The sequence below is a fragment of the Uloborus diversus genome, chromosome 8 (genome assembly GCF_026930045.1).
Source record: "Uloborus diversus isolate 005 chromosome 8, Udiv.v.3.1, whole genome shotgun sequence".
In the NCBI taxonomy this organism is placed as follows: domain Eukaryota; kingdom Metazoa; phylum Arthropoda; class Arachnida; order Araneae; family Uloboridae; genus Uloborus; species Uloborus diversus.
The window spans coordinates 43,523,464-43,546,868 of NC_072738.1; the positions used below are offsets into that span (position 1 = coordinate 43,523,464).

At 30.3% G+C, this 23,405-nt stretch overlaps 2 protein-coding genes across 4 annotated transcripts in view; one reads left to right on the forward strand and one right to left on the reverse strand.

Moving 5' to 3' along the window:
* Nucleotides 1–23,405, forward strand: part of LOC129228293 (AP-4 complex accessory subunit tepsin-like) — a 53,349-nt gene that overhangs the window by 22,868 nt on the left and 7,076 nt on the right. For all 3 annotated transcript variants that reach the window (XR_008580913.1, XM_054862970.1, XM_054862971.1), the window contains exons 8-13: nucleotides 86–319; nucleotides 2,375–2,504; nucleotides 3,229–3,345; nucleotides 5,386–5,464; nucleotides 8,524–8,667; nucleotides 9,448–9,577. Coding sequence is in view for 2 of the 3 variants with exons in the window: in XM_054862970.1 (XP_054718945.1) it covers nucleotides 86–319; nucleotides 2,375–2,504; nucleotides 3,229–3,345; nucleotides 5,386–5,464; nucleotides 8,524–8,667; nucleotides 9,448–9,543 (800 nt within the window). In the remaining variant the exon portion in view is untranslated. The remainder of the gene's footprint in view (nucleotides 1–85; nucleotides 320–2,374; nucleotides 2,505–3,228; nucleotides 3,346–5,385; nucleotides 5,465–8,523; nucleotides 8,668–9,447; nucleotides 9,578–23,405) is intronic.
* Nucleotides 11,539–23,405, reverse strand: part of LOC129228292 (Bardet-Biedl syndrome 2 protein homolog) — a 46,968-nt gene continuing 35,101 nt past the window's right edge. The window contains exons 12-18 of the mRNA XM_054862969.1: nucleotides 22,733–22,840; nucleotides 21,679–21,814; nucleotides 21,234–21,362; nucleotides 20,250–20,387; nucleotides 17,316–17,428; nucleotides 13,982–14,130; nucleotides 11,539–13,074 (exon numbers count right to left, since the gene is read on the reverse strand). Coding sequence (XP_054718944.1) covers nucleotides 12,974–13,074; nucleotides 13,982–14,130; nucleotides 17,316–17,428; nucleotides 20,250–20,387; nucleotides 21,234–21,362; nucleotides 21,679–21,814; nucleotides 22,733–22,840 — 874 coding nt within the window. The 3' untranslated portion in view covers nucleotides 11,539–12,973. The remainder of the gene's footprint in view (nucleotides 13,075–13,981; nucleotides 14,131–17,315; nucleotides 17,429–20,249; nucleotides 20,388–21,233; nucleotides 21,363–21,678; nucleotides 21,815–22,732; nucleotides 22,841–23,405) is intronic.

The window sequence follows — 23,405 nt, forward strand, 5'->3', positions numbered from 1 at the left end:
TTCATGTTTACAGAACTATTTATACTATTAATTTTAATTATTTTTATTATTTTTGTTATTTTAAATTTGCATTATGTTTCTTTAGAATCTGTTTCTGAAAAAGTTACTGATGGAATCACAACATTTGTGGAAAAGTTATTACCAACTTCTGAGAAGGAAAGTCAGCCTAACCAATCATCGTTTCTTAGTGACTCTTTGCCACAGTATAAACCTTTGAAAATTGAAAAAAGTGACTTAGAATTGGCTCCTCCTGTGGAAGATTCATATATACCAAAGTTAGCAACAGCTCAACCAAGAGCAGAAAGAAAGATTAAACGTAGTATGTTTGTTGCTTTAGCTATTTTGCCAATATTTGCTTTTTTTTATTATTATTAGATTTAATAGCCTTTAATACTCCTCAAAATATGGATGCCCAAAGAGCTGAGTCCCCCCCCCCCATAGAAATAAGCTTAATTGTGCCTGTAGTAGTATAAAACTAGATTTTACCCTGTTCATTAAGAAATTTGTCTAAAGCCTTTACAGTGTGGACTATCATTAGTGGTAATTTATTTGAATTAAATTTTCTTTAAAAAGAAAATTCTTTTTTAATCAGATGTGCTTTTCTTATTCAAAATTAGGCATATTTGTTTAAAACAAAAAGTCAGTGAGAAATAATTAGTTAAATAAAATATGATCGTAAAGTTTTTTTTTTTTTTTTTTTTTGAAACAGCATACAGTCAGACGCCGATTTAACGAACCTCTATTTAATGAATTTCACGTTTTAGCGAATTTTTCTTTTTCTACAACTAAAATGAAGGCAAAACCCCCTATTTACCAAATAATAAACCCCAAATTAACAAATTATTTTAGAAGCAGAAATGTTTTTTTTTTTTGTTAATTTCAGTTTAGAAATATTGGATTGTTCTCCAAACGATATATCCATTTTGTGCAAAGCAGAAAAAGACTTTTCTTGGAATCAGCAATGTTTGACGGACGAGTGGGCAACTAATGAATAACCTTTCTGTTGCAGAAAGCGATAGTGAAACTCTCATTAAAGCTATTATTTTTTGCTTTACATGGAATGGAAACTCTAAAAACATATCTCATGCAGTAGGCTATAAATGACGCAGTCTTTTCTTCTCTCGATAAAATCGAAAAAGAGAACTATTTCAAGTCAAGTATCACGGAAATTGTCGAAATCAAATACTCCATGCAACAAAATTTCAAATTAACTAGTGTGTAATAAGTCGTGGAATCCTGAATAAAAAGTGTACTATTTCTAATTATGGATATTTTTGTGCAGTTGCTTATTGGGGCAACTGCACAAGTTGCCTCAATAAACAACTGCACGAAGTGCAGTGTAATAAAGTGTAATTAAAAAAAAATTGCACCCCAATATTACGAATAACCCCGGTTTAACGTAAAAAAAGTTTTGGTCTCAATGAATTAGTTAAATCGGGGTCCTACTGTATTAAGTTACAAAAGCTATAGATACGAGTTTCAAGTAACACTCTTCTTTAGTGATGAAAAAATACAGCTAATATATGGGATGAATAGTCTTTAGTAAACCTACTGTTCTTAGATAATTTCTAAATTTTGTTGGCTATAAATTTTTTCCATTGTAAGAATTTTCATATATTTTGATGTTTTCTAGTTTCCTAATCTATGAGAGCAATACATATCTTTTTGAATGCAAATTTGTACTATCTTTACTAATAATAAAGCTCAAAGCCTCTCTGTCTGGATGTCTGTAGGATGTCTGGATCTCTGTGACGCGCTTAGACCGTTCGGCCGATTTTCATGAAATTTGGCACAAAGTTAGTTTGTTGCATGGGGGTGTGCACCTCAAAGCAATTTTTTGAAAATTCGATTTTGTTCTTCTTCTATTTTAATTTTCAGAAAATTTTCCGGAGCAAAATTATCATAAGATGGACAAGTAAATTACGACATTATCATGACGTGGAATGGAAGAGCGAATGAGCATAGTCAATTGGCAAGAAATTCGTCATCCATTATTTGTAAATATGCAAGCGAACCGAATGACCTTTTAATTTTCAACTACGGGCAAAGCCGTGTGGGTTCCACTAGTTATATATAAATATATGACTGATCACTAACTTTCGGTCGACTTCGGAATGTTGAAAGGATTCTTCCAAGAAAAGATGATGTTATCTGGAAGCCAATATAAATTTTGTAAATCACAGAATATCGCTCGCTTTAAGCAGGGTTTGCTTGCTAAAAGTGAGTTATGCTCTCTCAGACTTAACATTGTACCAACCAAATCTTTCTGCTTTACTCGCTAAATTCAGGTTCTCATTAAATCAGGGCTCGTTACAAGGGCGTTCGACTGTATAACATTGCTATCATGATTTTAAGATTTTTGCTTCAACTGTAGTTCACAGACCAGGGAGAGCTGGAGGTGGCTGGGATGATTCTGATGATGAGGATACAGATGCCGCTTCTGCTGCTGTTTCAGAAGAAATCAGTAAGGAAAATTCAATTCCTGCTGAAGTTGTTGAACCTAGGTTAGTTTTTAATCCTCAACTTGTGTGGTACTAATTCTTTGTTGAAACAATATTTTCATTGTTATTATCTTTTGTTCTTTTTCAGTCAGTTTATTAAGGTAAGATGAAATAATTTTAAGTTATATGTTTATAATTAGAAAAATGAGGAAACAACTGTCCCTTCAAAAATTTTCATTGTCACACCTTTTTGTCTAGTTTGATTATTTTCCCCCTTTATCTTCATATTTTTCAAATCTAATCTTTGAGTTTAATTTCCCCCTATTTATCATTTTTTGATAAATAGGGGGTTATAGGGGGATCAAGTAGTTGAAAAAGACAAACACATTGATTATTTTCAATTTCTAGATACCACTAAAGTTTTTTTTTTTTTTTTTTTGTACTAACATAGGAAAACAAATACTTTTTATATTACTATTTATAATCAAACTTTGCTTTGTGATATGAAAAGATGTATTCAGGAAAGGTTCACAAATTATCTGGAAATTGTGCCTTTAATAATTGTTATCCTGGATAATTTTTCACAATAACAGTTCCTCTTGGGCGTCTTTTTTGTATGATGTAAAACATGTTTTTTCTTCTCTTGGAAGGCTTTTAAATGAATTGTGTGGTGTTTTCTTTTCATTCATAAATTCATATTTTATATAAAATTAATCAAAACAATTTGAGCTAACTTTATCGGGCAGTAACTTACTGAAATTTTAATAATGTTGAATCTTTGTTTTAGTAAACTTGATCTACAAGTGTCTGATTGGTCCGATGAATATAAAGTTGTAGAGGAATTTCTTGTTGATGAACCTTTATGCAAGTTAGAATACTCAAAAATTTTGTCATCATGCAAAAAGTAAAGTATTTTTACTTAGAATACTTTTAATGGTAATATATTTGTCGATTCATTTTGCGAACTATATCAGCTAAATGTTTACTTCTAAGCCTTAATTTGCAATTTCGTAATGTGTGTCATACTACTTCTAATAAAAAGCAACATTCTAGAATGCTGTAAGAATTAAATGTGAACTATAAATCAGCATACAATCTAATTCATGCCATAGTGATTTTTAGACCTTGAACTCAACTGGTGTTCCTGTGAAAACAATTTGATTGTCTCTTTATTAAATGAGAAGTAATTTTTAAAAAGACGGTAGCCATAGGTTAGTGAAAATGATTTGACTTGTCTTATTTTAGATAAAGTACGCTTATATCAACCATCATGAGGCTAGAGTTAGCCTCAGACTTCTAAAAAGTAAAGTTGCATTCATATAATTTATTTTTCGACCATTATTTTCTACACATTAATTGCTCATATTTTTTTTCATTCTGATAACTATAGTTTAGTATGAGAATTTCTTTAGTCATAAACTGAGTTCATGATTCAAACGAAAAGGAGGCAAAAATATCTCCGGTCATTTACAGAGTTCCATAATCAACAATAAGAGGTCATGGGTGTAGGAGTCTGATTAAATCAAAAGGATTTACCTGCTTGGTAAAAAAAATCATAATTTCTAAAAAATATCATCAGGCCTAGATAAAATTTAAAACTGTCTGTGAACTCAAAACTTTTACAAAAAAAAGTGCTGTACTCCTTCTAAGTTTTATATTGCCGCCAACAGTAAAAAAGTGAAGTTTAAAGCGAGCAGAGTAGCACTAAACAACAATTGATTTTTCAGTTATATTTACTAATTATTCTGTATTACTAATTGGTTACACCTCAAAATTGGTGAACAAAATTTGTCACTGGCCAAAAGAATTTAATAATGCAAAAATTGGTTTAAAATAACTATAAAATTGTCGGCAAAATTTTGCAAACAGTGTGCACGTGTTTGTTTGTATTTTCTGGATCAGAATATTGCCTTTAAGTGATTTCTCATCCATGGCAAAGCATCACATACATTCAAAGATATAGCTAGAATTTTTTGAAGGCGTAAAATATTCCATTACACTTTTTAGGCGAGTGAAATTTATTTTGCGGCAGGTGAAATATATAAAAACTGTAATCCATAATAATAATCAATTCCATGAAAAAATTGTAACTTTTTGAGTATGAAATGGAATATGATAGGGAAAGAAGACGTGTGTGATATCTTTTAATTTTAAATGTTTGACACTTTGTGTTTAAAAAAAAAAGACATTCAGATGCAATGTTTTAAAAATCCTAATTACTTTCCTCCCCCACTTAACAATGCTAAAATTTTATTTAAAACGCAAAGTAAAAATACTCCTTTTTAAAGCAAAATGCAGTACAAAAACTTCGACTTTTCATTGAGCGTCCTAAATTTTTATCTGCTGCAAAGATTTTTTACTATCATTTAAAAGAGAGAAGAACTGTTGCATCTTTTATTCATTTATATATTTTTTTCAAATGTAAAAACTGTAGTTTTTTTTTTTTAACTTTCAAAAGTTAAAATAATAAATCTCAATTCCCAAATTTCGGGTCCTATATAGGCTCAATCTAAGAAATTTCTACTTATATTTTAAAAATCCCATTTACATTCAATTTTTTTATCACTAAACTTATTCATGTAGTCTCCCTAATTTTAAGTATAATGTCCTTATTTTTCATCCTTCAATGTTGACGCCTATGACATCTAATCACAATCAAAATTTGGGAAGTGAATTATAACCAGAAATCTAAATAAAATAAAAGAAAAGAGGTCTTCCCACCTGACAGGTTTAAGCCAATCAAAGAAACGCATGCCAAAATGCAGAGTATTTATGTGAAGTCAGAGTTTCTAGTGATCAGAACAGCAAGAATTTCAAATCTCCCACCCTCTTTCTGTATATTAGTGTGTGTGTATGTATGTCATTGAAAATTCTTGCATTTAAAATTCTAAGTTAAGTCTTTATTATGTTTATCAAACATTTTAATATTTACATCTTGTTCTAGATGTTCATCTTTAAATTGTGAGAAAATTCTATCATTTATAATGAAAAAATTGGTCCTTAAGGAAGAGAATCTTCGGTTGGTGAGTTCTTATGCAAAAAATATGGTTCTTACTTTAGTTTGTGAAATTAAGCACAAAATTTTTCGTGCACCTGTTTTTTTTTCCTAAACTCTAATTTATTTTGTTTTTTATCCTATTTTTCCTCAGAGATTTACAAATGTAGGAGTTAGTAGTTTAAGTAATCAATTTAAATGTAATTCAATATGGGTGTGTTTCTTACATTTTTAGAGCAAAATGTTTGTGTGTGTGTGTGTTTTGGTTTAAATTTTATCTATATATATATATATTTATTCGTAATGCATCTGGAAAAGACCTTTATTTTTTTTCTATTATTTCCAAATGTTTTTTGCAGAAGACAAATTAAAAAATAAAGATTTTTTTTTTTGAAGATAATTTTTTTATGTTTGATTTTTTTTTTCCAAGAATTCATCTAAATAGGTATTGGTTCTGAAGAACATCCTTCAGAAGGAGCTTCAAAAATTAAGCTCTCTGATGCCTTAAATTTTGACTAAAATTGCCAAAAAAAAACAATCACTTCTTTTTTAGTGCATTTTTTTCAGTTAACTTTTTAAATTAATTTTGTGAGACATAAAATGCCTTCAAAAGCTACTATCCCTTTCCACCCACCCTCCATAACGAAGTTGTTCAACGTTCTCGGAATGGGGGAAGTCCTTCTGTTAAGTCTTTTATTCCCCCCCCCCCCTTAACTGTTTAAAACATGATGTAGAAGTAGGGGAATATGGGGCAAAGTAAAATGGTGAAATATTTTCTCCACTTTTAGTAAAACTTACCTCGTAATAGTTTAACTATGCAGTAACATATGTAGTCTATTACAGTCAAGACACAATTAACTCTGCAAATGATAATACAAGCAATTTTCAAAAATGGATACTCAAATTGTAATATTTTGTTCTAAGTCAAAAATTATTTTGAAATTATCAAATTATAAAGTTCTTCTTTTTAACATTTTAAACTTTAATTGGGACCTTCTATTATTCAGTGCAGTATTTATTTGGCTAATATTTAGCTTATTTGTGTGTTTAATACTTTTCACAATTAGTCAAGTGCATGCGGGGCAAAGTGGACACGGCAAGAGTAAATATTTCATATTGTTTACTAACTCAACCATTTACTAAATCACTTATGTATTCATTTATTAAATTATTTATTTACATTCCTTTAGTTATTAATTCAATCATTAATTAATTCATTTACTTATTTTCTTACTCATTCAATATTTTATTCCTTCATTAATTTTTCCTAATGCATTAATTAATAACCTTATTTATTTATTAGTTTATTATTTCATTATCTTTTCATATTCAATTAGCCTGTAATTTGCTCTTTGAATTGTTCAAAAATATTTTTCACAATCAAATAGAAAATATTTCATTTTTCACTTTGCTCCATGAAAAAGAGTGATTTTTTTTTTTTTTGAAGGCACAATTTTACTGCCAAAAATTAAAAATAATATTTCAATGCAAGTTTTTTCACAAAATACAATGTTCTTTCTTTGTGTACTGTAATTTTCAAAACAAGTTTTAAATTTATTCACATTGAAAAAGCTTAGTCATCTTAACCATTTCACTTTGCCCCAAATTCCCGAATAAGAACTGAGACAAGTTTCCTGAGTTGTTCCTTTGGGATATTTTCCAGGAAAATCTAGGTGCCAATTGTGAACAAAATGGGTGAGATATTTCATGAGGACATTGTAAAAATATAAAGAGGACATCAAAGAAAATGTTCTTTATTCTATAATAGAGAACTTAAAAGAGAAAGTTCAAAGCAGAGCACAAGAGATCCAACGAAGCTTTGATACATCACATATAATAAACTGCAAAAATTATGTACATAAAAAATCGGAGAATAAGGAGAGTCATTTCTGAAAGTGATGGACCTCATAAAAATCAATTAAATAAATACATTTTAAAATGCATTTAAAAAAAATTCATTAGAAATTAAATGTTAAATGGGCCCTCTGTACTTCATGCACTTCACCTGTTTCATAGTGTCGCCTCAGAGCAACAGTAAGATATCTAATCTCGGGAATAACACTAAGATATCCTACTGTTGCTTTTAGGCAACGATATAGTAAAGTGTTGTCTAAACCAAAAAACTAATGCATTATACAGAAAAAACATTTGGAGTATTTTAAATGACCCCTCCCCTTTTTTTGTGAATTTTTAAAAATATTTTACATGAAAAATAAATAAATAAAATAATGGTAATTTTTAGTCAGTGCTGAAAGATACATAAAAAATCAAGTCCAGTATAGGGCCCTAAATTCGTTACGTTTGCGATTGCAATCTTTCAGGATTTAAGATTTCTCCGGATTTTAAATCCCGACTCAAAATTATTACTGCATGATATTCGGCACATTTTTCCAAATTCCCTAATATTTGCTCCAAATTTATTTTCTTTATCAATCTCAATGAAAGCATCCTTTGGTGTGTAAAGGAAAAGCAAAGTTGGAGATAATTGACTATGGTGTTTTTGTGCATTACATTGATCTGCCAATCGATACAATACATAAATAATATTTATATTGATGGATAGCTTTGTATTTTTGCTCAATATGTTTTGTGCTGTATGCTCATAAGAAAATAAAAAAAATTTTGTAAATTTAATGCAGAGATGCTAAAAGTATGCTGCATGATTACAGCAAATCGGTAATATTGAGCATGGCATGCAACATTGATGCAAACAAGTAAATATTGAATGTTTATGACTTTAAACACATCTAAAATATAAGAATATATAAAATTTTATTTATTTATACGTTTTTGATTATTTAAAGAAAAAAAGTTTCTACTTTCGAGATCTTCCAGGTTATGATTTCCAAAATTGTGGTCCCATACTCATTCTATATTATCAAAGTTAGAAAACATAACACAACTTTAATTTTTCCCAGTTTACGAATACTTTAGCACACATAATCGCTTAGAAAATGTTTGTTAAAGTATAATGTAAAAGAATTTCTTCAATAACTAAAAAGAGTTAGAAATAGTTTTTGAAAAACTGAAAAATTTACCTGTTTTAAAAAATATATAATATGTAATAGCATTTTATTTGCATTTTAGAGAGCACTGGTTTTTATTGAATATTTGCTGTTTCATGATATAATTGCTTCAGAATCCTTAACAAAACTTGTGATACCTACGTTGAAAACAATATGTGAATCAGAACCTCCCTCCAAAGATGCTGTGACATTAAAGGCAAAAAAGGTTTGTCTGTTTTAAGTAGTTTTTACTTGTAGTAAAATTGTTTTAGTCATTAACTTTTATAATATTTTATGAAATAATATTTAAATTTTGTAGCTAATAAAAACATGTTTATTGTCTATTAAATGAAATTCAAACTATGTGATAAAATTTATCATGTGATAAAAGTTATCAATTTATTTTCTATTGTCCAAAAACTGTTGAAAGAGGCTTTTGAATCTTTTGATTATTAAAAACTTGCAAGTGAACCCTTATTGGAAAGTAGTGTGAATTGAAAAAGGAAGTCATTTTTTTCTTATGATTTCCATTTTGTTGTAATCAGTGTAAATCCAAACTATGTTAGTTGAATCTAATTGGGATCATCAAGGTATTAACTGATTTACTAAAGTCAGTATTTTACCATAAGTTCTTGTGTAATGCAATATAAAGCTGCTCCCGTTAAAAAGTTGCTCTTCTGATTACGACACTTTGTTGACAGTCGGACAACAAAGTATCACTGAAAAGCTCACTGCAATTGCTGGAAAGCTAAAACGAAGGCCAAAAAAAGTTGCACTGTCAATACTGCCGTTTCATATGACAGTAGCAATGCAAAAAAGTTTTTTGATGCCTAAATAGTACTTTAAACTATTACGCTCTGTGTAGTGTTGAATAGCAAACTTTCTCCTCCTTCCTAATTCCTGTAATGTGCCAGCACACAATTTAGTCATCTGGTGTAATTACTAGTGTGTTAAATTCTATGATTGTAATAAACGTTTGGTAATAGCTTTTTTTCCCCTTCTACAGATCTGCTTAACTGTTGCAAATTTAAATAAAGTATACCAGCAGCAGCAGCAACTTCCAAAACAGTGTACAGAAACTGAGATAAAATGTAATAGCTGACAATAAAGTTTTTAGAGAAATTTAACTTCATCAGGTAAGTTTTTTCTACTGATTTAATTTTAGCTGTAAAGTATGAATCAAAGAAAAATCTACAAATGTGAATTAAGTTAAATATTGTTGTCATAAAAGTTCTAATCTGTAATGTCTCTTTCATTATGTGTAAAAGAAATTCTTTGTTTTCAAGTTGTTAATGATGCAATTAAACTAATTACAATTTGCTTTATTTCCAAAATTATTCTACTATATTCCTTGATTTACAAATTAAATTTTTCAAATCATAAAATGTACTGAATGTTTTCCTTAGCCCAGACCTAGCGCCAATTTGCGCATGCGTCAGGTCTGCTCTGATTTTACCAAAATAAGGAAGGAACAAAACTACGCGTTCAGCAGTTCTAAAGTAGCATCGAAAAAAAGAGATAGCAAGTGCAAGGAGAAGTGCCCATCCTCAAACTATCACCCCTTTGTAAAATAGAATCTATCCTGAGAGGTAGTCTTTACTTTCGAGAACAGACAGTATAAACAACAGCAGTGGAAGAAAAAAACTTTAATAGTTTTTCAATAAGAAGTTCTTCTACAAAATTTAGATGCCACGTAGAGATATTAGTACCCTCATGCCTGTGTTAATCTTTTTCATTTGAAAGCCTAAATTTTTCTATTGTGTATCTTTACAATTTTTTTTTTAAATCAAAGTACAAACTTTAATCAATTTACTTTCATTTATGCCTGAAATCATTACACTTTCATGGAAAAAAAGATGATCAGAGCTTAATTTCTAAGAAAAGAAGTGCTAGAGTCTTTAAAATTGATTTTCATGCATAAGCAGCCCGAATTCTGTCTGAAGATGTAACTCACATAAAATTGAAAAGCAGTACAAGAGTACACACTCCCTTGAGAACTCATGATAATTAAGCCCTTGGAGATAATGCAATGCTTCCCCCTTAACAAAAAAAAAGAAAGAGCATAAAAACATTCATCAAGAAAATAGCTCAAAACTTTATTGCAAATCTTACAAATATAAAGCTTGTTTATTTTTAAATAGCCAGAAATCTACTTGTAAAAAAATTATCAATTTAATATGTTTCTCTTTTGATAGCTATTTTCAACTTTTTCATAAATGTTGACTAACTTAAAATTGAATAATGGGATGACTAATTTATTACCGAGTTCCATGCATGTCATCAGTTGGGTGAAAAAGTTTTTTTTTTTTTTTTTTTTCAGACTCAAAATAATAGTAAAAAATTTTTTGAACAATTCTGAAATCTCTTTTTGTTAACTGTATAGATATATGTAGCAAAAGCATTTTCAAAAGTCAAATATTTGCTCTTGAAGGTGGGAACTCATCCAGATGTATATATGATATGTTGGGGATATTGTCTTGGGTGCCAAACAACCAGGTTGTCTTCCTGATATTCAACCCCAATCATTGCCTTTTTGTTTGTAGAAGATGATACCATAAAGTTGCTAACATGATGACTCCAATTCAGTTCCTGGTTATATACAAAAGTTAACCATATAACAATTGCTGCAACATGCAGCCAACCTTATGTTGACCTTATGAATCTATCCCAGAACCCATTGGTGTTTATATTCCACTGTTTGTGTGTAGTAAACCCTTTACATATTTTTTGCGTTAAAGAGAAAAAAACCTTTCACCTATGTGATGATAAATAGCTCCATGCAAAGAGATATATGTCTATAATTTATAAATTAATTCATTTTTTTTCTAAAATTTAGTAATACAGTAGAGCCTTATAAACTCGGTTCTTGATAACCTGTACCATTCCAAAAATCTTAGTCATGCTTTGGCCGGACACAAAAATACTCCATGCGAAAACCTGTTGCGCACACAGTCCCAAGAATCTGCCATTTTCAAATTCTGCCACTTTTTGTTCCGCATTAGATTGAGTTTTTTGAGACTCGATTGTATTAATCTTTCTAACTTTTCTGAAAGGCATTTACATATTAAAACCATAAGTAAAAGATCCAGATAGAAAATTTTTCTGTTTGTAGATATTTTATTAAAGAATGGTAATTGGCTTACTCAGTAAATATATTTGTTACAGAATGTCTGAAGCATAGAAATATGAATTTCATCACCAGTTCTGAACTTTTAAATCATAAACTAAAAACTTAATGTACAAGACTTAAAACAGAAGTTAATACAGAAAATATAATGAGGAAGTCAGTATAGTGTAATCACATGGTCTCCCAAAATGCAGGCCTATGTTTCTCCTTGTGTTATGTAGTACGTTTGTACAATCCAAATCTCTGGCATATTTCAGTTGGTATGAAAGACATACACAGTTCAATTAGGACGGAATTATTCAATCGACTAAAACACTCTCTCTTGGGGAAACTTGAGTACTTGTAATGATTTGTTCAGTTAGTAAAGACAGATAGATGCTATTGCTTTCAGAAAAACTCCATAGGTTCTTTCTACTACTTTCAGGATTTCCATTTTGTTTTCAGAATGGTTTGTTTTTTACCCAAGCATGGCAGTATTGACAATATTTTGATTGATCTTAAAGGAATAATAGGATATTTTTTAATGTTTCATTGGTTTGTACTGTCATGGAAAGTTAAAGAGCAGTATCTGCAGAAATGAGTTTTTGAGATGTTTGAAGAAATGCATTTTGGATTCCTCACTAACAATAGTGAAATGATGATGACTTTGTTTTTGTATTTTATTTTCAGCAAAAACCAAATAGGCAAGCTTGCACAATTAAGCTAAAGTACAATAGATGACAAAATGAAAAACGAAAAGTTTGCGGATACTGCCCTTTATTTTTTCACTGCAGTGTAACACAATCATTCAAAATGATTCTATCATCAAATTTTATAGTGTACACATTTTAGATTTCAAAAGTAATATAAAGCAACAGGTTTGAAAACACACTAATTGCTTTGATTCAACAATTTTCAACATTCAATTTGATGTTTTCAATTTGTTCATATTATTACATTAATTTATTATTATACTATTAATATTATTATTTTTTTAAAAACCTAACACAAAAACATGAAAATTAATTTAAAAATTATCCACTGAGGTTTTTGTTTAATGGTTGGAATTCCTTTTGAGATTTTTACAATAAAAAAGACTAAATTTGATTTGATAAAATTCAAATATTAATTAATAAAATTCTTGCCACACTGTTGTGACATAGTTGTTCCAAAACCCATGTTAGTTGTGTGTGTGCCCCCCCCCCCCCACCCCTTCCATATAAGTTTTAATTGATTTTTCATGCAAGATTCTTGATCACTATATAACAAAACCTTGCATTATGTTCCAGAGTGAACAAATAAAGTGTCCTTCAATATCCATCATGTACCATCTTTTGACTTAGATTTCACTGACTAGATCATATGCAATGATTTTCATACAACACGAAACTCATTCCAGTTATAACTAATATATGTGCTAACATAGTCATTGTTCTCCAGTTCTTATCACTTTTATTAAGGCGGCAACATCATTGCTTTTGATTGCAGATCGGCAAGAGTTGATAACTTGAGTTTTAGGCCTTCCGACTGAAAAAGAACCAAATAAAAACATATCTTTATTTTTAAAATATTGTTGAATAATAATATGCATAGTGTAAGATTATTGCTGTAAATTAACAATTTCTGCGTGTATTGTTTCAATACTTGAATTACCGATTTTATTAATGTAAATAAACTTTTGAATTTGTTTTAAAAAAAAAAACTAGCTTCTTAAATTCAACATTCAAGAATTTTTGTAAACTAATGGACTATCCCAGAAGTAATATAAATGCTAGCTTTTAAGCTTTATTATACTTGTCAAACCTTGTTCTGAATAGTAAGGAAAATATATTGTCGGCTGAGTACTACAACTAGATGTTTGCAAAATAGAATGTTTCACTTTTGTTGACATTTTTTGTTCTAGAGAAGTCATAAGTACTTTATATTAAATAAAATTTAGAATGGTAGTTTAAAAACATTTAAATAAATTTTTCATGTTCTCTCAAAATAGTGAAAAAACATTAATGAGTCGAGTTTTCCTCAAAGCAGTATGAAAAATTCCCCCTGCAATATTGTAAACTAAACATACTTCAGTACAGAGAACTTCAGAACATTCAATATGCCATAATTTTAATTACAGTATAACTTCGATTTAACAATACCCAATTTAATGATTCCCTCTATTTAATGATATATTTCACTTGTCGGTATTTAATTGCATTGAACGTATATGCTCCTCTATTGAACCATATCCTTGATTCAACGATAGGTTTTCCAGTTCCTTGGCAATTCCAACGTTTAATTGATTTCAATTACGTTTACCGAAAATAAAGTCATACACTGGCCAATTCAGTTGTTCTAGGTATACAGCAATTTTCGGTCTTTATAGTGTAAAATAACTAAATCATATTAATTTGTTTCACAAAATTATATTTGCATTTAGGTTATTAATTACCTCGTAAACGCCCAGCTCTTTGAATTATCTGGTTCACTTGCTTTAAGCAATTCATCAGCTCTTCATGATTGTTTGATCTAATTTTGTAATTATTGATCAGTTCACTATTCAAAGCATGCAAATCTTGGTGCCACTTCCTCATAGACGCACTGAAAAAGAAATTATGCATCAAAGTTTATCTGAAAATTAAAAAAGATTTTCAAAAAGGAATTTTATGCAATTGAAAAGATCAATTTTTCAAAAAAATAAATGAATTCCTTGATTAGTTGAAGTGTACCATGGGCACCCATATGCAAAATTGTAAGGGGGGGGGGGCTCAGATATTTTAACCATGGTTTAGCAGGATATTTTCTCCATGGAAGCAGATTTCAGGACAGATTAGAGTCATTAAAATTTGATTTTTTTAATAACTTATTCATTAATTGCTGGAGAAGAACTGTTTTCACATTTTTGCAAAGAAAAAATTACTAAAAGCAAGGAAGTTCTAATTTCTGGGGAGGGGGAGGCTCGAGCCCCTTATATGGGCGCCCTTGAAGTGTACAGTTACTTATAGCATTTATAGCTCAAGAAACCTTGAGGAAGATTATTATCTTCCTCGAGGTTTCTTGAGAATTAAAGAATATTTTTTAAAAAATTATCTTTTTTTCCCAAATGTTAGATGATTTAAAGAGTTGAATCAATATCTTTTTACTTTATGCATAGCTAAACTCAATAGAAACAAAACATGTTTTTAAAAAAAAATTGAAGAACTAATTCAAGATTTCTGAACAAATTTTTTTCCCAAAAATCTTTTTAACAGTAAAATTCTCACTTAAATGCTACATCTACATTGAAATCTTGTTTGAAATTAGAAGAAAAAAGCAGAATATATGAAAAAACAATGCATAGCTGTGTGCTAAAAAGTGAATTAAACATCATTACAAATACACAAATTTGCATTTCTAACATTTGCAAGGCAGCTAGTTTTGATAATTTTGTGTAGGACCCAGGAAATGACCGCCATTTTTGTAAAAGGCCTATTTTTAAATTCAAAAAAGACCACAAACTGCTTCATATTTTAAACTTTGCATTACACAATACATTGTGATTCTCTTTGAATACATTTCTAATCATTTATGTCTTTATTATTAGGAGCAGTCAATAAATAATGAGTCAGGGGCAATTTTGCTGCAATTATTTAGTGAAACCAAATAGTATTGTCCATAGGTATTGATCCCATTGTGACACTAGTTGTGTAATGCCATACGCATAGGAATCCTTCAGTTGCTTTTTGAACCCATTGTGCACACAATCCTTAACTTTATCATCTGTTTGAGTTCACCAAAGATGTGGAAGTCACAGTGGAACAGACTTGGACTATGAGTAGTGATATGCGAGATCGTTAAAAAAGTAGATCCGCGGATACAGATACGGATCATTAGTGTCAAGATCGGGGGATATAGATATGAATCTCAAAAAAAAAATTTCCCCAATTCAACTATCCAAGTGTAAAATTTGTTACGGAAGGTATTCCCATCAGAATAATGGCAGTTTCTTCAAAAAATGTCAACTGCGACAAAAATATAATCAAGACTATCATTTACTCTTTAATGAAATCTCCGTTAAAATTAAGGGAGAGTTGGAAGGAATAGGCCAGCGCTGCATTAATGCTTAGATGGAATATGAAAAATTATTTCTAGCTTACTCAGTAAATGTAGGATACAGGAGCAAGAGTGTAAGCTGCTACTGGACAGGCTAGAAATAATTTTTCGCATTTTATTTCAGCATAAATGCAGCACTGACCCATTCCACCGAACGTACTCCGACCGACAAAATATAGAGCCGGGAACACCTTTACAAAAAGTAAATAGAGAATTTAGTCTCACTTCTTTTGAAGGATGCCAGGCGAAACAAAAACAAAGAATAACAGAAACCCCAAATCAATAACGAAAACTAATATTAAATTAAAAATTTAAAAAACAAAATATGTCTCAGAGAGCCGACCTCATATTAAGATGAATTTTGCGGGTCAGAACACTCATTTGTTAACAAATATGAACTGACAGCAGGTAAAAATTTTAAATCAATGAGCTTTTTCTCCTTATCTTCCGAATATGAACTCACTACCAATCACACGTATAAAGGCTAAGGATTGCATTTAAAATTTACTTAACAAGATTATAGCTCCTACTGTATATCATTTGGAAGTTTCAAATAAATATCAAACGCAGAAAACTTCATTCTTTCAATTAAGGCCAACATTTTTAACGTATGGGTAAATTTTTACTACTATAATTGTGGAAAACGTTAAGTCGGTTTTTAATTCATATCTCCCGTAATCATCTGTTTAGGAGCTACGATGCCAAAAAAAAGACACACTGATACACACTTTTAAAACTTATTTCCCCTTCCCTTTTGCAACAGGGAGGGGGGGGGATACAAATTGGCTTCTGAAATGATACCTTATAATTTAAATAGGGAATAAAACCTAATTTAAACAGAATTTAAGAGTCTTTAATTTAAATATTTAAAAATTTTTTGAATAGAAATGATCCGTTTGAGATCCGTCAAAAAAGTATCAGATACGGATACAGGTCTTTATTTTCCTTCGGATATCCGCGGATACGGATACGGATGTCCGGAACATCACTAACTATGGGGTTGGGGGCTCTAGCAAAAAAATTCAAGACTCCCCACAACAATGCCAGCAAGGTACTGCGTTTGTTCTTCTTCTTTCATAAAGAACCCTTGTTGATTTCCTGGAGCATGGAGTTGGGGTCAGTACTCAGTGGTAGGGTAAACCCTTATTGCCCATACTGTTCAACCCGGACTCCACAGTGGGGTGGGGGGCACCTATTTAAGGCGCCCAACGGCCCAAGAAATTGAAAAACAAATTGAAAAAACTAGCAATAAGACTTATTAACATTGCAAATATACACTGCTGGCCTCTGAAGCCCTACAGATTTTGTTGCAGGGGGCCCAAAATTTATAGATCCGAGCCTGCAGCAAGCAAAAGATTTCTACGAGCATGACATTAAGCGAGCAGAGTCACAATGTTATAAACACCCATGGACAGTATTTTTGGGTTTTAGTAAATAATTACTACGAAATTGCCTCTGACTTGTTATTTATTGACTACTCCTAATACTTTATTCAAGAAGAAAAAAAAAGAAAATATTCGCTGAGAAAACCAAGCTACACCCTGTCTGATTTATATTGTTTTGATTAGTAACAAATTTTCTGCAGTCTAATCTATCTATTTTCTATGGTGGTTGTGAACCCTATGAAATAGCTGCATATTCAAATGTTAAAGAGTTTGTTCTCTTAAAAATTCGATAATCAATCTAGTACTTACTAATCTCTCATGAGTCTTGCATCTTCAGCTCTCACAACTAGATTCCGAATCAACCCGGAATGATCTGCCATGTCAGCAGATAGCTGCTGGCGAACTGACTGGTAATCATTAACCTAATGAGAATAGTAACTATGAAAAAAGTACATGCATAAGCATACATTCTCATCATATATTCTGCTTCAATGTATTTTAAAGCTAAAAAGGATCACATATTTTATGTACCAACATTAGTTTTAGTCAAATAAAGCTAAACAATTTTTTTTTTTTTTTTTTAAGGGAGGGAGGGGTTAAGTTTTGTTTCATTTTGTTTGAAAATGTTCAAATCTCTAACAAATGAAGTGCTGCAGCCCTATACTGCTGTACTAAGCGCAAAAGTGGTATCTGCAGCTGAGTTCAAAATGAGAAATTCCCATTTAAAGTTGTGTACCTCCATTTATTTGATTCAGAAGAAACTTTTTCAAAAAAATTTTTATAAATATTTCCCATTGACAAATGACCATAAAACATTGTATTTGGTAAAATATGTGACAAAGAACCACCTGGTGGTGACAATAACTCAATTTTGACAGAAAGTGCAGATACCACTATTGTGCTTAGTATGGCAGTATAGGTTTCAGAACCTTTTTGTTCTTAGGTAGTCGAAATTCCATCTAATGTGTAAATAGGTAGGGGCGGTGAGCTTCTAATGCAAATAAAGCCCTAAATGTGTGTGTTTGGGGAGGGGGGGGCGGTAAGTATTGCAAAATCGCTTGCTGTAATGATGGAACTCTCAGTGAAAGGATCTAAATTTGATTATTTTACCTTCCAGTTATTTTTTGCTCACTTGTACATTTGTTTCATCGATTGTTTTTTATAATAGTAATACAGTATAACTTTGATCTAATTATTTCCTTTATTTAATGATATATTTCACTGGTTCGGGTTTGACTCTATTAAATGTCTATGCTCCTTGATTTAACAATATTCTTGATTTAACAATTACTTTTTCCAGTCCCTTGACAATCATTAAATCGAGGTTATACTGTAGTAGTTTCTTATTACTGTTTACAATCAATTTTTTCTTATTATCTTTTCCATGTTATTAGTAAACAAAATAGTTTTAGTGCAGTGTGCTCATTTTTGTTATAAATAAGATTTTCCTTTTTAGTGTCCTTATAAATGTGTTTTCAGCTCAATATTGTATCTTTTATAAATTTCATATGCAAAGAAACATGAAAAACAAGTATAAACCTTATGACAGCATGAAAGACCCCCCTCCCCCCCCCCCCCCCAATAATTTTTCAAGAACATTACTGGTTTAACAAATCTTTTAATTTGTATATATTTTTAAAAAAAAAATCCCCCTTAAAAGCATTTTTCGGGTTGATATTTTCAAAACAGATTACTAAGTCAGTTAAAAAGAACTGCTTTTGAACAGATTAAGGGGTTACAGTACCTCAAAAATGATGAAACGATCAAAAAAAAGAAAATTATTGCTTATTTCGAAACTAAAAACTATTCTGAACACAGGGGAAAAGTTTAATTGCTTTAGTTCAAATATTTAAAAAGTTATGAGTGGTTTTAGGCCATGCTCGCTATGTGTTCATATGCAAAAGGAAAACTTTAAATTGCTTTTTCTCGATGATGATTTTTTTGTGTTTTCATGTCATTAGAATCCCTAAGGATTTTTTTCTATTAAAGATAGAGCTATAAAGTAATACTTTTTGCAATTAGGATAACATATTTGACAAAACTGTGCATTGGATAAGCATTTTATAAATTACTCAAATGTTTAGAGATTGTTAAACCTTTAAAAACCAATTTTTTTTAAAAAAAACTTTGTTTTTTACTTCCTTTTACAAAAAAGGAAGTATTGTATTCGCGAAAAAATTTTCACTCAAAAATCGCCCTTAATTTCCATTTTGCTCACCCCCAAATGAATGTTGAGTTTTTTTTTCGATTCGACCACATGCGGAAAAGTGCCTAAGAATGTATAGACACGCGAAATATCCATTTTGACCATCACCGAGGTAATTACAACGACTTTTCTCGTGACGTCTGTATGTATGTGCGTATGTATCTCGCATAACTCAAAAATGGTATGTCCTAGAAAGTTGAAATTTGGTACATAGACTCGTAGTGGGGTCTAGTTGTGCACCTCCCCTTTTGGTTGCTTTCGGATGTTCCTAAGGGGGTCTTTTGCACCTTTTTGGGGGGAAATCATTGTTAATTTCGATGTAAACTCAAGTGGCGTTATAATTTGTCGGACACTTGGCGATATATCGCCAGTCTTTTGGTCGCCAAGTTTTGTCGCCAACTTGGCGACAAATTTGGCGGAGTTTTTTTTTTTTTTTTGGTTTCAATTTGGCCATTGTTGGTGATATTTAGAGAATAAATATTGAATCACATTAAAATAGCGAATAATGGGGAAATGACATTAAATTGGAGTAAAAGGAAGTCATGTGATGCACACATCAGCTCGTTTACATAATTAATCACAGAAAATTTTCTAATAAACTCATAAGCAAATGAATGCACAGATTTTTAGAGATGATTATAGTGATCGTTTAGCAAAAAACTTTTTCTAAATTAGTACAAAAATAAAAAAACCTTAAAGATTTTTAAAAATTAAAATTTTTCTCAATTTTTTGAATTTTTAAAAAATGTAGGCAATATTTTTTAATTTTGAAAATAAATTATTGATTACGAAATAAGGATGTATGTCATGGTTTCAAAGAAATATGAAATTTATTTAAATTAAAAAAAAAATTGCTTGAAAGGTACTGTGACCCCTTAAAGAAAAATTTTAAGAAATTTAATTGTTTACATAATCCTCTTAATCTTGGAAATGTTGTGAAAACTATATTTCAAGAGCCTCTATGGCTGCCATCACTTGAAGTAAAAATACATTAGGTAAAATTAGGCGAATAATTAATCAAAAACTGCTTAATTTACCTTTGTTAACAAATTGCTAAGGTTATCCATTTCTTGTGGAAAATGTGCAGTAACTGACAAGTCTTCCAATGTGAGTGTTTGTGCAAGGGATTGAATAAGCTCACCAGCCAATTCCATATCGTCTGTTTTAATAAAAACCTGAAAGAAATTTTTATTCTATGATGAAACAGCACTAGAAAAATATATTTAATGTGATTATAATGTGAAGAACATCTTATCAAATCCTGATAAATCACATATACAGTTGTAATTAAATGTGGTTAAAAGTCATAGCTCATAAAAACATCTTCCCTATTCATGGAAATATATATTTAGTTGTTAATGCATTTGGAAACATAAATTTTATATGAGAAATTTGAAGAAAATTTTTAAAATGTAAACTATACACTATTGATTTAGACTACAAAAGCTAATCAGTGAACATCATGACCCCAGTGGTTTAGTGATAGCACTTCTCGCTTCCTCCGCACAGACCCGGGTCGAAACCTTTCATCTTCTCTCGGTGGGGCAATAAAAGGAGTAAAAACTGTGCTTGGGAACTAAATACTGGGGCTTCCGCATTCGACTGGACACCAAACAGGGACATCTCCCTTTGTACTTTGAACTGGAAAACCAGAATGGGCCCCTCACTTCCATGGGCTGATGTGACACTGAATTTAGTTTAAACATAACATCATAAACCTTTTGCATTTACTATAGTATTTGAGAATAAATCAATTAAAAGTTGTATACGTAAGACCTTGATTACTCCAATACTGTTTTTTTTTTTTTTTGTAAAAAATGGAATGACAGAAAAAAGGATGAAACCAATTTCATTATTTAAACTATGACATTGGAAATAAACAAAGTGTTTGTTATTTTTAACTGGGTTCCACTAGAACCAGCAGTTTATTGGCAGTTTTTCTGGTGTAATTATACATCAGATTTCTGTTATTAAAAAAAAAAAATTGAAAAATAACTGAACATTTAAAACTTATATCTTACTTCTGATGAAGAGTCCATAGTAATAGTCAGAGGCTGTTGTGATCGCAAACAGGTGAATCTTAAATTCATTTGATTAACGTATTCTAAATCTTGTATTAAGAGAAAATTATTGTTCACCCAAGACAAAACCTAAAAAAGAAAGGGTTTTTGTTTTGACTTCTAACTGCTTTGAATATTTATGTGAAAAATACATTTAAAACCTAGAAATAATATACAAAAAATAATTTTTTTATCAACTTATGTGACCACAAAATATATAATGTTTATTAATAGTAAAGATCATAAAGAAATAACAATACTAAGTCTTTACATTTGCCTACTTCTTGACGCAGACTTTTTTTGAGAACAATATAAAAGTGATTATTACTAGGAAGAAGAAGTAACGATTTTAATTTAATTTACACACAACGAAATGTATAAAATACTTTGAAATTTACAATATTACCCTTTGAACTCTATCGTTGAGGAAGAATTTTACGTAACTCTCTGGCTCTTCATCATTATTTTGTTGCTCAGTATTAAGGCTATACATTGAAAAGCGAGGCAACTGTCTTGTTAACTCAAACACATGGAAATGAACACTAAAAAAGAAACAAAGAAATTTCGGATTATGTTCTTAAGTCTTTTCAAATTTTAATAAAATTTTTATTTCAATGAATAATTTTACTTAACTTATAGATAATGAACTAAGAAGTAAGCACTGTAAAAGCACTGATTTTTGCAACTTTAGTGAGCCCGTTGAATTGTAAAAATGTAAGCCATGTGAAATATTTTGTACCCTAACTCTTGGTTCTTTTTATATGAAATTTGCAAAATTTTTAGCTTGCTATTATCACCAGTATCTTCATTTTTGCGGAAATTATGGCTTGGGAAAATAAGTGATTTTACAGTATAGGGAAACAATATAAAGAATAAAGGGACACCCCCCCCCCTTGTCAATCAATTTTTTAAAGGAAATGGAATTAATACTTTCTTGTGGTTGCTGATGTATTCTTTTTGAATATTCTATCATCTTTTGTACAAAACCCCATTAGTCAGCTGAAATATTTGTTTGTAAATAGGCAGTACTGGAGACCTCTATGAAATAGAAAACATTCAAATGCATTTTACTCAAAATTGACTTTTTTGATTGACTGGGTTTTCTCCCTAGACCTTTCATACGGTAAAATGCAAATATATATAAAAACTAAGAAAGTTTTCAAACGTACGAAACGTTTTTATAAAACAACTAAAAGTTCAAGGTTTACTGATAAGGCTGAGAAATAATTATTATATTATGTTGTAACTATTGAGTGAGCCGCATAGCAAACATTTTGGAAAATATATGATGTATTTTAAATATACACGTCACGCATAAGTGCTTACATTTCACTTACAAGCATTAAATTTTATTATTTAGGATTTAGAAATATTGGAACAGCTAATTTAATTACAACATTCAGCCTTAAACTTATTGATAAAATTTAATCGCTTTCTATGTTATGAAATTGAAAGTTTACCTTCCTTTATACCCTATTAAAGCCTTGATATGTAAATCTATTGGAAGATCTTTCGGTGGCCAAAGTGGAATATGAATAGATGTTGAGAGTTGATTCTCCTTTGGGTGGCTGTAAAAGAATATGTATTTCAAAATAAAATATTTAAAATAATTTTATGTTCTGTTCAACTAATGCAAGTAATCCTAGTTTACATATCAGTTCGATTTCACTATTTTAGACTTGATTCAATTTTGCATCATATTTATGTTGCAATGACAAATCTTATGGTAAACACTTTCATCTCTCTTTTCATTAAAAGTTTTCATGTTTTAAAATATTCAGGCTGATTTATGGTAAAAATAATTTTTAAACACAAATTGAAAAACTTGTTTCCAATTGGTGTTCAGTCAAATTTTTCCATTCTTGAACAAACACTATTTTGTTAGGTAAGATTTATTATTGCATTAAAGAAAAAGATCATTTTCCCCAGTAATCCATAGACGATAATAACACTATCCTGACAGTATAGTTACTTAAAAAGGGGGGGGGGAGGCAATCTCTTTTAGAACAAAACTATGACGTAAGCTCTTTTGGCATGTACAAAAAACATAATGAAATGACTTACTTCTGTTTGAAAGTAATCAAAGCATTTGAATGCTCATAAATTTCAGATGCACAATTTTGGAAGGTAGTT